At 40.2% G+C, this 15,664-nt stretch overlaps 1 protein-coding gene across 7 annotated transcripts in view; it reads left to right on the forward strand.

Moving 5' to 3' along the window:
* Positions 1-15,664, forward strand: part of TENM2 (teneurin transmembrane protein 2) — a 1,540,328-nt gene that overhangs the window by 1,044,160 nt on the left and 480,504 nt on the right. For 6 of the 7 annotated variants that reach the window (XM_063928221.1, XM_063928223.1, XM_063928222.1 and 3 more), the window contains one exon: positions 9,237-9,350. In XM_063928221.1, coding sequence (XP_063784291.1) covers positions 9,237-9,350 — 114 coding nt within the window. Of the gene's footprint in view, positions 1-4,594; positions 4,837-9,236; positions 9,351-15,664 lie in introns of those variants that run through there. The other variant, XM_063928227.1, reaches the window with a different exon arrangement.

The raw sequence follows: 15,664 nt of genomic DNA on the forward strand, positions 1-15,664 counted from the left end.
CTGTGTGAGACTGTTACAGCCCGAGGAGGCTATTGCCCTGTGGAGACAGAACCCAGTTGGGGTTCTAGCAGTAGGATTGCAGTCAGAGACCAGTGTGTGCTTTAAAGCCCCTGGGGGCCAGGGAAGACCACCAAACTGTGACCATGAATCAGTGGAGCTGTGGCAGCGAGCCAAGCAAGGCCGTAGACTATGTGTTCCTGCAATAAAGCAGGCAAGACTGTGCGACTTTGTAACTCTATGTGAGAGTCTTTTTATTTGTAAATTAGCTGCCTAAGCATAGTGAGGAGTGAAACAGTGAGGTAGTGCCCTACACAGGGACTAGGCTGTTCTGTTATTTTCTGTTTATGTTGAATGCTGACAGTAAAGAAATATCTTATTTATTTACAAAAATAGTTGTCTTTGCATCCTGATTAATCACCTAGACTCTGCACCAATACTCCCCTCTACTCAGCTATTTCCCCCATGTCCTCACTATATACACAGTACTGAGCAAACATTTTAGGCAGGTGGGGAAAAATACTGTGTCTATGGTCTTCAATGTTGGCCATTTATTTGTGCTTCAAAACTGAGAAATACAGGCAGGTACTTATCCATCACGCAATACCATCAAGGAGGCGTCTGACTGATTGCAAATTTATTCTGCAGCAAGTCAGCGACTCCAAACATACAGCCAATGTCCGTAAGAACTATCTTCAGCGTAAATAAGAACAAGGAGTCCTGGAAGCGATGATCTGAACATCATTAAGTCTGTATGGGATTACATGAAGAGACAGCAGGATTTGAGTAAACCTACATCCACAGAAGATCTGTGGTTAATTCTCCAGTTGTTTGGAACAACTTCCCTGTCGAGTTCCTTCAAAAGCTGTGTGAAAGTGTACCTAGAAGAAATGATGTTGTTTTGAAGGCAAAGGGTGGTCACACCAAATATTGATTTGATGTAAATTTCTCTTCTATTCATTCAGTTTGCATTTTGTTCATTGAGAAAAATAAACTATTAACACTTGTATTTTTGAAAGCATTCACACCTGCCTAAACCTTTTGCACAGTATATGAAAATTAGAGAAAACAAGTACCTCCCTCTTAGCAGAGCCGGATTAAGGAGGGTGCCCTGGCGGTAAGAACCCTGGGCCCACCTTTTTAAAAGGGCCCCCTGCCACCCGCCACAGCGTTGCTGCGCTCCTGGCTCCCAGCTGCACTACGCCGGTGCTGCAAGCAGTGTATCTGAGTGAAGGCCCCACAGCTCCAGGTTTCACACTGCCAAACGCCGGCACCGCATGCCGCAACACTGGAGCCGCTGAGTTCCCCGCTGCCTGGCTGTCATTTTTCACTGGCCCCGCTTAGCTCCCCGCAACACTAGCTATCCTGGCTCCCCGCTGCCTGTCTCAGCTCCCCACCGCCAAACGCCGGCGCTGCACGCAGGGCAGCTGAGTGACAGCTGTCCAAAGAAAGTAAATGTGGCTATATTTAAAGTTTAGGTTCTAGGTCTATATATATATGTATTAGATCTTAAGGTGTGTACACACGGTAAGATTTTTTCTTACGATTTTGACTATATAGTGCGATACCGGTGCGCGGTTCCACGAGGTCGGTATCGCAAACCTAGATAGACTGTGCAGGCAAGTCAACTTTGACTATCTCGTAGAAAAGATAGTCAAAATTGACACTTAGCCAAAATCGTACATAGTCAGTATCGCAAGCACAGTCATCTATGCTTGCGATACCGACCTAGTCCCTATCGCAGAGTGAGAATTGGGGTTTATCCTGAATCTCACCATGTGTACACACCTTTAGGGCCCCCCTGTCGCTAGTACCCCAGGCCCCCCAAAGCCCTAATCCAGCTCTATCGATGAAATGTGATCCAAAGAAAAAATCTCAAGTGCCAATGTACTGTGTATAAGAAAATCTCTTGTTTTGCCTATATGAGCCTTTTTAACCTCATAGAAGGAGGATCAAGCCAATCCTAGGTTTTCATAGTCTCTGGGATACAACAAAGGGGGTAATTCCGAGTTGATCGCAGAATCAAATTTGTTAGCAGTTTGGTAAAACCATGTGCACTGCAAGGGGACAGATATAACATTTGCAGAGAGAGTGAGATTTGGGTGGGTTAATTTGTTTCTGTGCTGGGTAAATAGTGGCTGGTTTATTTTTACACTGCAAATTAGATTGCAGATTGAACACACCCCACCCAAATCTAACTCTCTCTGCAAATGTTATATCTGCCTCCCCTGCAGTGCACATGGTTTTGCCCAACTGCTAACAAACTTGATGCTGCGATCAACTCGGAATTACCCCCAATATGTGGAGTAGAAATAGCAAACATCAGGACTGATACAGCAATATAATTGGAAGAATCCAACAGGAGGTCAGCCTCAAGGCGTTTTGTGCGTTAATTGTGTTCAGGACTTCATCTTCACTTTCCGGCATAGTTCCTCAAAGGTGTCCATAGAACAAATTAGCTGGGGGAAAAGGAAGAGGACCCTCGATGGAAGTTTCTGAGCGCACCACTCATCACTGTAAGCAAAGTGAGCTACCTAATGGAAAGATGATTTATGTGAGTACACACACTGTGCTGCTCACTGCACACTGACAGCAGCGCTGCCTCTGAAAGAGGCTCTGGACATGTCATATTAGGCCCACGCCGCGGCCACATCATATATGCCAAATCAGAAGTACATGTGGAAGGGTTGTAAGCATTTAGTATGCAACCCCTAAAATGCTGAAGATAATGTACAAGTTACACTTATATTCACATGCAAAATTCTGAAAAACAAAGACAAAGTGTATTTTTATATAAACACTTTTTTTGACCTTTTTCAGCATAAATTGTTAAATATCCCAGTTTTTTGCGAGACTACATCCATGGTATAGCAAGTTCCAAATGTTACCACAACTTTCATTGTTCTGTATAGCCCCAGATGAGGTGTACCATAACGCAACACCATTTAATTTTAATAACCCCTGTGATTTAAAATGTAATAATGATTCCTTTACTAAATTTACTGACTAATTAATTAATTAGCAACTTTAATTCCCACAAAGAACTCACATTTAGTTTTCATTTTCAGATATTTGAAAAATGCTATCAGCTTCCTAGTCCTTCCTGCGTGTCTACACATGTCTGCCCTGACCTACATATGTCGCAGGAGGCGTTATGCTGGAGGGCTGGGAACTGCTCTGTAACAATACAATTATTCCAAGGCTTTTCTGTCATGATATTAGGCTGCTGAACTGCGAACAGCATCATACATTCCCAATGTCATTGTGTACCAGAGATTTATGAAATAGGTGTAATTGCAGTCTGTAGTGTTTATGGTTCTTCAATCTCTGTCATATCAGTAAAAATGTTTCCCCGAGAATCACTGGTTTTATTTTCATACTTAGACAAGCTTAAATATTATTTTGCACATATGTAGAAACATATATACCGTAATTACACATTGTTTTCTGTAATTTACTCTTGTAACTTAGCGCCTGATTCAGAGATGTACGTAAACAGATGTGAATTTGTATGTAACGGCTGTTCAAAAGTATACAAATGCCTCATCTGCTGGGATTTGTACTGAGGCACCCACTGAGGCAATCTCTGAGCTGTCGCTTGCATACACCGACGCAACTATCGGGCGCAAATCGGTCAATCATCAACCTTCTATATAATCCTATGGGCGCCCAGCATAGCCACTGGAACTAAGACTCAGGAGCCAATGTAACTGCATATGAGATCGCAATCCATTACTACGCAATCCATCAGGACGGCTGCCGTGACTGGTGACCTAGGCCCAGACACTGAGGGGGCCCGGGTGGTAGCGGTGTGGATTAATGCTGGGCCCTGGAGCTGGTTACAGCTGGCGAAGAAGCAGCAGCAATGGAGTCTGACAGAGCTGGAGGCAATTTGAATTCAGCATTGGCCACGAGTGAATCGGAGCTTGTGGACTGGAGCTCGCTGCCTGTGCAGCCAATCAAGAGTGACTGCATCAGTGAGCATGACTAAACCCAAGTTGGCTAAGGACTGCTGACATCACCGGGGAGGGGGGGCAATATCAGGACATGGATTTGCTCCGCTTGCCACTCCTCGGGCTTGGTGGCTTGCTTCGTTCGCCACCGGGTTACTTAGGGGGACATATAGTAAGCAGTGATAAGAGTGGAGAAGTGATCCAGTGGAGAAATTTCCCCATCAACCAATCAGCAGCTCTGTTTTATTTTATAGTATGCAAATTATAGATGTTACTTCAGTGCTGATTAGTTGCCATGGGCAACTTCTCCACTGGCTCACTTCTCTGCTCTTATCACTGCTTAGTAAATGTCCCTCTATGTGGAGTAGTTGTTGACGTGGATAGTGAAAGTACTAGCCCACTGGCCTTGCTCTTACCCCTGAAGTCAGAAGTCCTTTAGCCCACTTGGATCTAGCATCAACCAACTTGAAATGTCAACAGCGCTGTCAGTCTACATGGCTGTTTCCTGTTCATAGACTGTAACCAGCCCTAGGGATCATTCTAACGGAGCAGCCGAACAGAGGAGCAGTCGCCACCTCACAGTGCAGCTGCTATGACCAGTGAGCAAACAGTACAGCAGGGGCCCAGTAGCGGCACTCTCACTTCTGTGGAAGGAGAGGGACTCATCATTTCAAACTTCAGTTCAAACCTTAAACACTAAGCAGCCCCCTGACATAACTGGCAGGAGCCAGAGGACAGCTGTGTAACAGTGCCGGGTCCGACTGACAGACAGTGTCACTTCAGCAAGGGAGATGGATGGATAGCTGGCAAACAAGCATCCGGCTGCTAGTCGGGAAGCACCAGTGGTCATGTAGAGGAGAGCCCGGAACTGAGCAGGCTCCAACAGGTAATAGTAGTGGCAAGGAAGGAGGAGTGGAGAGCATAGATCCTATGTGCATCTAATTCCACAGCCCTTGGTCCTTCAGCCATCACTCCGATTAGAGTTCCCCTTTTCACAGGTGCTTTTTTACATTTTTTGTTTACAATTGTGGCACTACTAATTGCATGCTGCTCTTTTATGATACGGGCACAAATTAACCAGTAATCCCATGGTCGGCACTCTTAGGTAAATGTAATTTACCCACATGTGTATATGATTGTGTACTGACTATCCATTTGTCTATATTAGTCAATGATATAATTGTCCCATCTGTTTTTGAGAGCGTTACATTAATCTTATGCTAATATTTGTTACATAGAGCTATGTGCACTACGTTTGGTATCAGCTTATTTTGTTGTTACTTCCCGTCTTCTTAATGTATGTACAAATACATATATTATCATTTTTTTTATATCATTTGCTGGAGTTTGGTACATTTGATTTGCCTGGCACGAGCGCTGCTTCCATTGTAAATGTACTTGCTCTGTTTGGGGTTGGTGTTCACTGTAAGCAGCAGCTGTGCAGGCAGTGGCCTAGCGCCCTCAAGTTTAATTTCTTTTGTTTTTCCCTAGGGGTCAATTTATCAATAGTAGCATCATGTGATCTGGGTGCAATATTATCAACCATAATCACACTGCGTGATGTAATTACACTGTGCAGAAGTATAAAAGAAAGGTTGCAGGGATAGGGGGTTGGGAGGCCCTGACTATTTTGTCAGAGCTGGGCCCCACAATTTCTTATGGCAGTCTTGCCATATGTGCCAGTTATAATATTGTGTGGGTGATTTCTATTTATTAACCCCAGCATATTGGGGTCACTGGATAGTGGCATATTAAAATTACTCTACTCTGTGTCATTCAGCTACAATATTTTCATGGTGACAGGATTGTCTATTACTGTGATAACATAGTAACTTAGTATCTAAGGTTGAAAAAAGACAATCTGTCCATCAAGTTCAACCTATTTGTGGTTTCCTATGCATGATTATTTTTGGACTAAATTTTGTCTGATGCTGATGTCAGCCGTTGTGTTTTATTCCTCTTTTTTTAATAACTATAGAGCGTGACGACGCTCCATAACCCTGGATATCCTTATCAATTAGGAATTTATCTAACCCATTCTTAAAGGTGTTGACTGAGTCCGCCATTACTACTTTATCAGGCAGGGAATTCCAAACACGTATTGCCCTTACTGTGAAAAAACCTTTTTCGCCGCTTTGTGCAGAATCTCCTCTCCTCTAACCTAAGCGAGTGTCCCCGTGTCCTCTGTGCTGATCTTACAAAAAACAGTGCAAGCTCTTTGTATTGTCCCCTTATATATTTGTAGATGTTGATCATATCCCCTTAGTCTCCTCTTTCCCAGTGTAAACATGCCAAGCCTTGCAAGTCTTTCCTCGTATTCTAGCGTCTCCATGCCCTTAATTAGTTTGGTCGCCCGCCTCTGAACCTTTTCTAGCTACAGGATATCCTTTTTGTAGTATGGTGCCCAAAATTGTACACAGTATTCAAGATGTGGCTTCACTAGTGATTTATATAATGGGAGTATAACACTCTTGTCCCTTGCATCAATTCCCCGTTTTATGCATGCTTTTATCTTATTAGCCTTCTTAGCTGCAATCCTACTTTGTGTACTGCTGCTTAGTTTGCTATCTCCGTGAACACCTAAGTCTTTTTCCAGTACAGAATCCCCTAATATTACCCCATTTTGTATGTAGGTGTTATTTTTGTTCTTGCTACCACAGTGCATTACCTTACACTTGTCTGTATTGAAGCTCATTCTCCATTTAGCTGCCCATGTTTCTAGTTTAACTAAGTCATTCTGAAGAGACTCAGCATCCCCCTCCATATTTATAACCTTACACAATTTGGTATCGTCTGCAAAAATTGACACCATGCTCTCTAGACCTACTGTTAGGTCGTTAATGAAAATGTTAAAATGTTGAACAATAGTGGTCCAAGTAAAGACCCTTGTGGCACACCACTTAGCACATCAGTCCAATTTGAAAACGCTGCTCCCTATTATCTAACCAATTTCTGACCCAAGTGCATATTGTGCTCCCTGGCCCTATTTCTTGTAGCTTATAGATAAGTCGCATGTGTGGTACTGTGTCGAAGGCTTTGGCAAAGTCTAAAAAGATTACATCCACCTCCTTACCATGATCAAGGTTCGCACTTACTGTTTCATAAAAGCCAAGTAAGTTGGTTTGACATGATCTGTCCTTCACAAATCCATGTTGATTCCTTTTAATGACATATTGGCTTCAAGGAACTTCTGTATACTATCCCTTAGAATACCTTCCAATACTTTACCCACGATAGATGTAAGACTAACTGGTCTATAATTACCCTGTTCAGCTTTACTTCCCTTTTTGAATATTGGCACTACTTCCACTATACACCAGTCTTTGGGAACCATACCTGATATAACTGAATCTTTGAAGATCAAAAATAGCGGTCTTGCTAGTTCAGAGTGAAGCTCCATAAGAACCCTTGGGTGAATTCCATTGGGACCAGGTGACTTATTAATCTTTACATTTTTTAATCGGTCACAGACTACCTCCTCACTTAAATAAGCACTTAGCCTTGGGACATTATCTTTGTTGAGATTGTGTGTTAGTCCCAGCATTTGGTCCTCTCTTGTAAATACCGTTGAAAAAAACTAATTTAGTTTGTCCGCTATGTCATTATCATGTTTGATTAAGACTCCCAACTTGTCTTTTAAAGGGCCTAGACTCTCCTTCTTTAATCTCTTGCTGTTGCTGTATTTAAATTTTTGTGGGGGATTCGCTTTGCTTTCCTTTGCTACTAGTTTTTCAGTTTCTACTTTAGCCGCTCATTTCTTTTTTGCATATTTTGTTACAATCCTTATAGTGCTGAAATTACTCCGCATTCCTGTCAGATTTGTATTTTTTGAATGCTCGCCTTTTTTTGCCCATTAGTTCCTTTATCTTTTTGTTAAGCCACATTGGTTTGGGATTTTTATTCCTTTTTTTTGCTGCTCGTGGGAATAAATTTGCAAGTATTTTTAACTAGAAGTGATTTTAATACATCCCATTTCTCCGTAGTATTTTTTCCTTGTAACAAAATTTCCCATTCAATGTCCCTTAAAGCTTCCCTCATTATGTCAAAGTTGGCTTTGCTAAAGTTTAGAGTCCTAGTTGATCCAGTATAGGACTGCTTATGAAAACTGATATTGAATGTGACCATATTGTGGTCGCTGTTTCCTATGGGCTCCCCTACTATAATATTTGATATCAATTCCCCATTGTTTGTTAATACCAGGTCTAAGATTGCATTGTACCTAGTTGGTTCCTCGATTAATTGAACTAAGTAGTTATCATTTAGTGTGTTTAAAAACATATTACCCCTAGCAGTATCACATGAATCGTTTTTCCAATTTATCTCTGGATAGTTAAAATCTCCCATCACTACTATGTCTCCTACTCCTGCTGCTCTTTCAATTTGCTTCAATAACAATTCCTCATCAGACACATTAATACCAGGCGGCCTGTAGCATAACCCCAATACTAACTTTTTTATTCCTTTACCCCCGCTTGCAATTTCTACCCATAACGTCTCAACAGTGTCTACAGTCCCCTCCTGAATATCTTCCCGTATATCAGGTTTTAAAAAGGGCTTTACGTAAAGACATACCCCTCCACCCCGTTTATTTAATCTGTCTCTCCTGAACAGCGTATAACCCTCTAGATTGACTGTCCAATCATGAGATTCGTCCCACCAAGTTTCAGTAATGCCTATAATATCATACTATTTGCTTGCTGCAAGGATTTCTAGTTCCCCCTTTTTACCTGTAAGGCAATTAAGATAATTATTTCCCCTTGTGCTAGGGACATCATTAAGCGTTAACATAAAACTACCTGTTGTCACTTTTTAATAAATAGGCCCCTTAATTAGTGATTGAACAGTGTTTAGCACATTGAAGCGTGTTACCTAAACATCTCTGTATTTTAACTGTCTAGCAAATGATTCAGCTGCTGTACAGAGGGGATGTAGTCATGTGACCGGCGGTCAGCAGAACACCCGTACAGAGATATACTAGAAATCTGACCTGCTAGTGGATTGTGATGACAGAGGTCAGAAAGTACTGAAGTAGCGTTACCGAGTGGTTTCTATTTTTTCTCTGTTTCTCAGGGGGGTTTTTTATTCTGTTTTTCTGTGTATTCTAAATATAAAATAAGGCAGACGATCGAAAAAGTCTTAAAGTATATATGTATTGTACTGTGTCTTGGAGAATGCTGCACTGTCCCAGTCACAGCTGTTTAAGAGCTGGGGGTGCAAGCTGCTAGTGACAGAGCCAGTAAAATATGCATTTTATACTCACTTCTCATCACCTTGTCTCTCCTGCAGCAATGCATCTCCTTGGCCTGAACTGGCAGCTCCAGCCGGCAGACGGACATACCTTTAACAATGGAATAAGAACAGGCAGTGATGATGTTGCAACAATGCCATCTGGAGGCAAAGGTGAGGTTATATATGCATTGCTTCTTACACTGTGATTGATAGATGCTTAATAATACATGCACAAATATGTATTTATTTATTTATTTATCTATCTATCTATCTATCTATCTATCTATCTATCTATCTATCTATCTGGCTGATGTGAAAAAAATATTTATGTATTAAATGTGTTCTTTCCCTGTAATCCTCTATTTTGTGCCTAGATATTTGCAAGTCTGCATGAGTTTATGTAGTATTTCTTAGAATGTTTTCATCTCAATGCAGCAAGATACGTCTTTATTTGGTATTTCGTTTCCAAAGGGTTAAATGCTTTTCCTGTATTAAGGAAAGAAGTCACGTAATACAGGATGAGTATCCCATATCCAAATATTCCGAAATACGGAATATTCCGAAATACAGAACTTTTTGAGTAAGACTGAGATAGTGAAACCTTTGTTTTCTGATGGCTTAATGTACACAAACTTTGTTTAATACACAAAGTTATTCAAAATATTGTATTAAATGACCTTCAGGCTGTGTGTATAAGGTGTATATGAAACATAAATTAATTGTGTGAATGTACACACACTTTGTTTAATACACAAAGTTATTAAAAATATTGGCTAAAACGACCTTCAGGCTGTGTGTATAAGGTGTATATGAAACATAAATGCATTCTGTGCTTAGACATAATGATATCTCGTTATGGTATGCAATTATTCCAAAATACAGACAAATCCGATATCCAAAATACTTCTGGTCCCAAGCATTTTGGATAAGGGATACTCAACCTGTATTAGGATCTTTCTGAGATTTCGAGATTTCTAGCTTTAGAAGAGCGTAGTAAATGGTATTGTTATTATTATTATTATTATTATTATTATTATTATTTTGATAAAAGTGATCATACCAATACACCTATGGCTGCTTAGTTTGTGTCTTAAGTAAGATCAGCTAATTGTAGGATGCAGTATACACCATGAATGGTTATTCATTCCTTTGGAGAAGTATACTAGTGCTGGTGCATCTACCTAAAATTCAGTGTAAACGTTATACCTTCTATTGATCCATGTTCCATGTGATATGATTCCTGCTGAATGCAGCTCAGGCAGTATGTACCACAAAAACATGTAACATATTAATGAGCCAAAACTGTTTTGTAATGAGACTAGTGAATATTTTTCTCATTTATGTGTGATTAGTAAAAGTTAACTATGAATCATTGTATTACATGAGTAGGAGCAACAAGAGGGAGATGGGGTACTAATTAGCCAAACCCAGGTCTGTTGGATGGACCCAGTGGGTGCCCGTTCCAGCTTTGTAGTCTCCGGTGCTGCTAAGCAATGGCATGCATATCACGTAACATCATATTGTATTATCCAAGCCCCACAGATGACTCTACAGCCCTATACACTACGTGATCCAACTTAATATATTTTCACTAGAAAGCTGTGTAAAGGATTGTTTCAGAAATTAGGCTCTAGAAATATATACTGTATGCATTAGAAGAAACTCAGATCTGAAATTTATACGATTAGCATGGGGTGATCTCATCGGGGGGGGGGGGGGGGGGGGGTTTGCCCAGTGTGTAGTTTTAACTCAACTCGCCATGGCCCCTAGATTTTGCTGGCTGGCTACCAGATTGTGCAGGGGGTGAGCAGGTCCTCGTCAGCACCAGCGGAGAATTGTGATTATGCCTGTATTGCAGTGGCCATTTCATACCAGGAGTACACGTGCTGAGTGCCTGTCCGTCCCAGCCTGCGCTGACTGCTGTGTCTGTCCGTCCCAGCCTGCCCTGACTGCTGTCTCCAAACTACTGCATACCGCTCTCCAGTAAGAGGGTCCATGTGTGGCCGGAGATTGCGGCTTTGGAGGGGGAAGTAATGTGGCCACGGGGAAGTGGTGGGTGACTGCGGAAGTATTAGTTGTGTATCCGTGGGGGTTGGTTGCTTGGGGGGGAGGTTAGCTGCTTATTAATGTGGCCATAGGGAAATTGTTGTTGTTTGCCTGGGGGCAGCTGCACAGCAATGTGGCCAAGAAGGGCTGGTTTGCCTGGGGTACCCCCTTAGTTGTGTGGGGGTTGGTTTGTCCGGTTGGTGGGGGAAGCTGCTCAGTAATGTGGCTGTGGGTGGTGAGGAAAGGGAGTTTGTAATTTTTTTTTTTTTGGGGGGGGGGCAGAGAGGAGGAGGCTAAATGGTGGTCTGGGTCCTACACTTTCATCTTGGCTCCTAGATTGTATACAAATTTGTCAAGCACTGGGTTGCATAGAAAATAGAATTTGACAGCAGATAAGAACCACTTGGCCCATCTAGTCTACCCCTGTTTCACCTTTATGTAAACTCATCCATATTTGATCCTTAGTTCTTTGTGAGAATATTCTTACGTTAATCCCAAGCATCTTTAAATTGCTCTACGGTCTTAGCCTCTACCACCTCTGATGAGAGGCCTGTCCACCTATCCACTACCCTTTCTGTAAAGTCATTGTTCCACCTACAGTACCTCCTTACAGTTTCTGCACATGTCCTCATGTTCTAGTACTTATTTTCCTTTGAAAAATGTTTCCCTCATGTAATTTGTTAAACCCCTTGATGTATTTGAAAGTTTGTCTCATGTACCCCTTTCCCTTCTCTGCTCCAGACTATACATATTAAGATCTTGTAGTCTCTCCGGGTACATTTTGTTGTGTAGACCATGCATCATTTTAGTTGCCCATCTTTGAGAATTTTTGTTCAATTAAAAAGGAAATAAATGCATTTTTGGGTCTCGTATCTGCTGTATCTGAGCTCAAATTTCATGCTGAAAATGTAGCATCCTCAACAGAGAGAATAGGAGAACTACTACTTATACAAAATATACTTATATACACATGGTCTGAATTATGGTCAGTTTGTAAGTAGAACAATTTTAATAATTGGTTCTGCATTGAGCTTTTTCTTCTACTTGTTTATCTTACTAAAATTGGAGATTATTTATTTGACAACATTTTCCTAAACAAAATCACTGTGCATCTAGATGGCGCAAATCGATGGCCATTGATTGCTTGTCAACCATTTCAGTAAACCAATCAGGATATATTGGCAATCAGGTAATTAAATAGCGCCCATCCCCCTCTGTGTTGCTTTATTAAATCATTTACTTCTCTAGTGTTTTAATCAAGATGGATCACATATTCAAGCAAAGTAATCTGATTTAGCAATTACTAGATAAATACTGCATAAATACATCACAAAACACAAGAAAAACCTATCAATTAGAAGCTGTACCAGATTTTATATTAAGGAGATTACATAATCTGTTTTTCGCAGAGTGCTTTTAAGGTGAATTCATTTAATTTTGCTTTGTTTAGTCTGACATAACTGGTTTTCCGGCTTACATTACCAGACCTATTGTGCTTAACACTGAGCAGGTAATAAGATATCACATAACCTCTCCAGTGCATTGTAACCAGTTAACCAAAGCACATTTTCAGTTTGTGATGTATACCTTATTTGCTCCTGGTCTAACAGCCACTGTAATGGTATGGCAAGTGTCACCGGACAGAGACTGCTAGAGCTTAGTGTTCCCTCTGACTAAACATAATGAAGTCATACATCTTCATTATGTGTTCATGAGTGCCTTAACTATAGGTCAGTAAAATTGGTCTCTGGACTTTGGTTATTGTGAAAATAGTCTGAGTAAGATGATATTCTTAAAATTGCTTCCTATCTTTTCACTGTGTGGTTTATAGGACATAGAACATAGAACATAGTCTGTGTCCTCTGAATGTGTCTGCTATATAGTATGACCTTTAATTCAGTCTCTTGTGACAGTTGTAGCATTATTTAATTATATCCTGACATATGCATTGCCTAAAATGACACCGATGTTTGAAATTGAAAACAAGGGTTAATGCACATTAAGATGTACTAAAATTTACTCTTTGCATCCTTACAGTTCTGTCTGATTTTAGACTCTTACTGGACACTATTTGTTTGCCTATTTGTTTCTAATTATTTATATGGTAGAATAGGGTTTAAGAACATGAAAGTAATGAGTACTCCTAGGGGTATATTTACTAACTGTCGATTTTACAGATTTTAAACCAATGACAATCGATCTAATTCGTTGTTGTATTTCAGGAGCAAAAACACATATTTACTAACACTTAAAAATCAATATTAACAAATATAGTTTGATAATAATTGTTTTTTACAGCCCCTGAAACACAACATCCATTAATATCATTTTGCAGCGATTTACAATTTACTAAAATGAACTTTTAGTGAGTATACCCCTAGTCATTTGTATGCACAATAAAGAGAAGACTGTAATATGACAATGTGATTAGCAGATTTTATGGGGTAAGTGAAAGGCATTGACATGTAAAAGTTAAAGCTATAACGATAAACATACAATCTCAAAGCAATTATCTGTTTTATCAGAAATTAATGTAGCATTAACAAAAATAATGTGGTCATTAAAGTGGAACCATCACTGTTTTATTTGATTTATTTGCTGCAAAGTTCTTCCTGCTGGTCTTAATGGGAGTGTGTCAGTGGCTGGAAATTGTGAGCCACAATGTAACTTTCAATAAAGGATTGCATGAATTCCATACATAATCTCATGATGGGTAGTAGGGGAGCATGCTTAGCATTTGGTCTCCTGCTTCTGTGTTTCGTCCTCTGTGTCACACCTCTAAACTTGTCATACAGGGTTTTCCCATGGGATTAAGTAATTGGAGATGCAAAATTGAAATCACATTCATTGATGCTCAAGGTCAAAATGAAGTTTTTCCTTACCTGCCATCTGTCTTGGCAATTGCACTGTAATTATTTGTAGAGAAAAACAAATAAAAACACAGGTTGTTAATTGCCATCTACACTACATAAAATATCAGCTCATATATCTCACATCATCCCCATGTGCTCAGATCTTTGTGGCATCATAGACGGCTATACTAAATCTTTCTTTAGATGAGTCCGAAATGCAAAGACAAAATCACATCACAGCAAACAGAATACACATTGTATTCAACCACTTTAGTTCTGCACAAATTCTAAATAAAGCACTGCTTAATTTTGGGCTGGATAACTTCAACTTCTTTAACATAGTTGTAGGATAATTATGACTAGTGGTCATCAGGCCTCAGCACAAGTCCATGTTTTCAGACTTTCCCTAGGTGCACACTTTGTATACCTCTTCTTGACTTTAGGTATTTCATGCCTTCAGGGGAGATATGTCAACACTTGGAGATAGATAAAGTGGGGAGAGAAACAGTAATTTCCCAGCCAATCAGCTCTAAACTGCCATGTTACAGGCTATGGGGGGCATGTACTAAGCAGTGATAAAGTGGAGAAGTTGCCCATGGCAACCAATCAGCTGCTCTGTATACTTTTATAGTATGCAAATTAAAAATGTTACGTAAATGCTGATTGGTTGCTATGAGCAATTTCTCCACTGGCTCACTTCTCCACTTTTATCACTACTTAGTACATGTCCCCCTATGTTTGATAAATGACAGGTGCTGGATGGCTGGTACTTTATGTCCGTCCATTTTTTTGCTCTCCGAGGTTTGATTAATCTCCCCTTCATGCTGAAGTGGAAGTAACTTATTTTTATTTCACAATAAGTTCTGCCCTGGTGAACAGGCCTTTGGTTCTGTAGCATATTTGTGTCAGCTATTCTAATATAGAAAATACAAAGCAACATGGGAATAAACATAGCTATGGAAGTATCCTGTTACAATCACTTTCATGTAATTAGATAAACAAAATTTGTGCATTAAAGCTTAATTTCATCTGGTCATCTCAAATACAGGGGTACTATATATATGGTACAGTACCTTGTACAAAGTCTGAAAAAATGATAGGAGCAAGAACAATATACAGATGTGTCCTCATATATCTTGCCTCAATATGCCATGCAGTGCGACTTGCCTGGCATCAAAGGTAATACAGCTGTGCGCTCGGTGAGTAGTGATGTATATGACTGTCAGCAGCGATTTGGAGAGGGAATGCCAATCCCTCCAAAAAGCATAAAATAAACAAAAACCAAATTGCGCTCAACAGTCAAAATATATGTATTTATTATAAAATATATAAAATACAGCAATTCTCCCGGGAGTGCAATAATTATAAATGAATAATCATAAAATGTATACGGTACAGAATCACTGTGTCCTGATATGTTACTAATTAGCAGATATTATGAAATAATTGCAACAATGTGGCCACAAACAATATGATGTATTGAGCAGTGATGGTAATAATAATACTCTTTTATACACCATATAGGTCTGTATGCTGGTAACAACTAACTTGTTGTATAAAGGTCCCCAGACAGTCCTTGTTCCGTGC

Source organism: Pseudophryne corroboree, chromosome 6, assembly GCF_028390025.1.
Source record: "Pseudophryne corroboree isolate aPseCor3 chromosome 6, aPseCor3.hap2, whole genome shotgun sequence".
In the NCBI taxonomy this organism is placed as follows: domain Eukaryota; kingdom Metazoa; phylum Chordata; class Amphibia; order Anura; family Myobatrachidae; genus Pseudophryne; species Pseudophryne corroboree.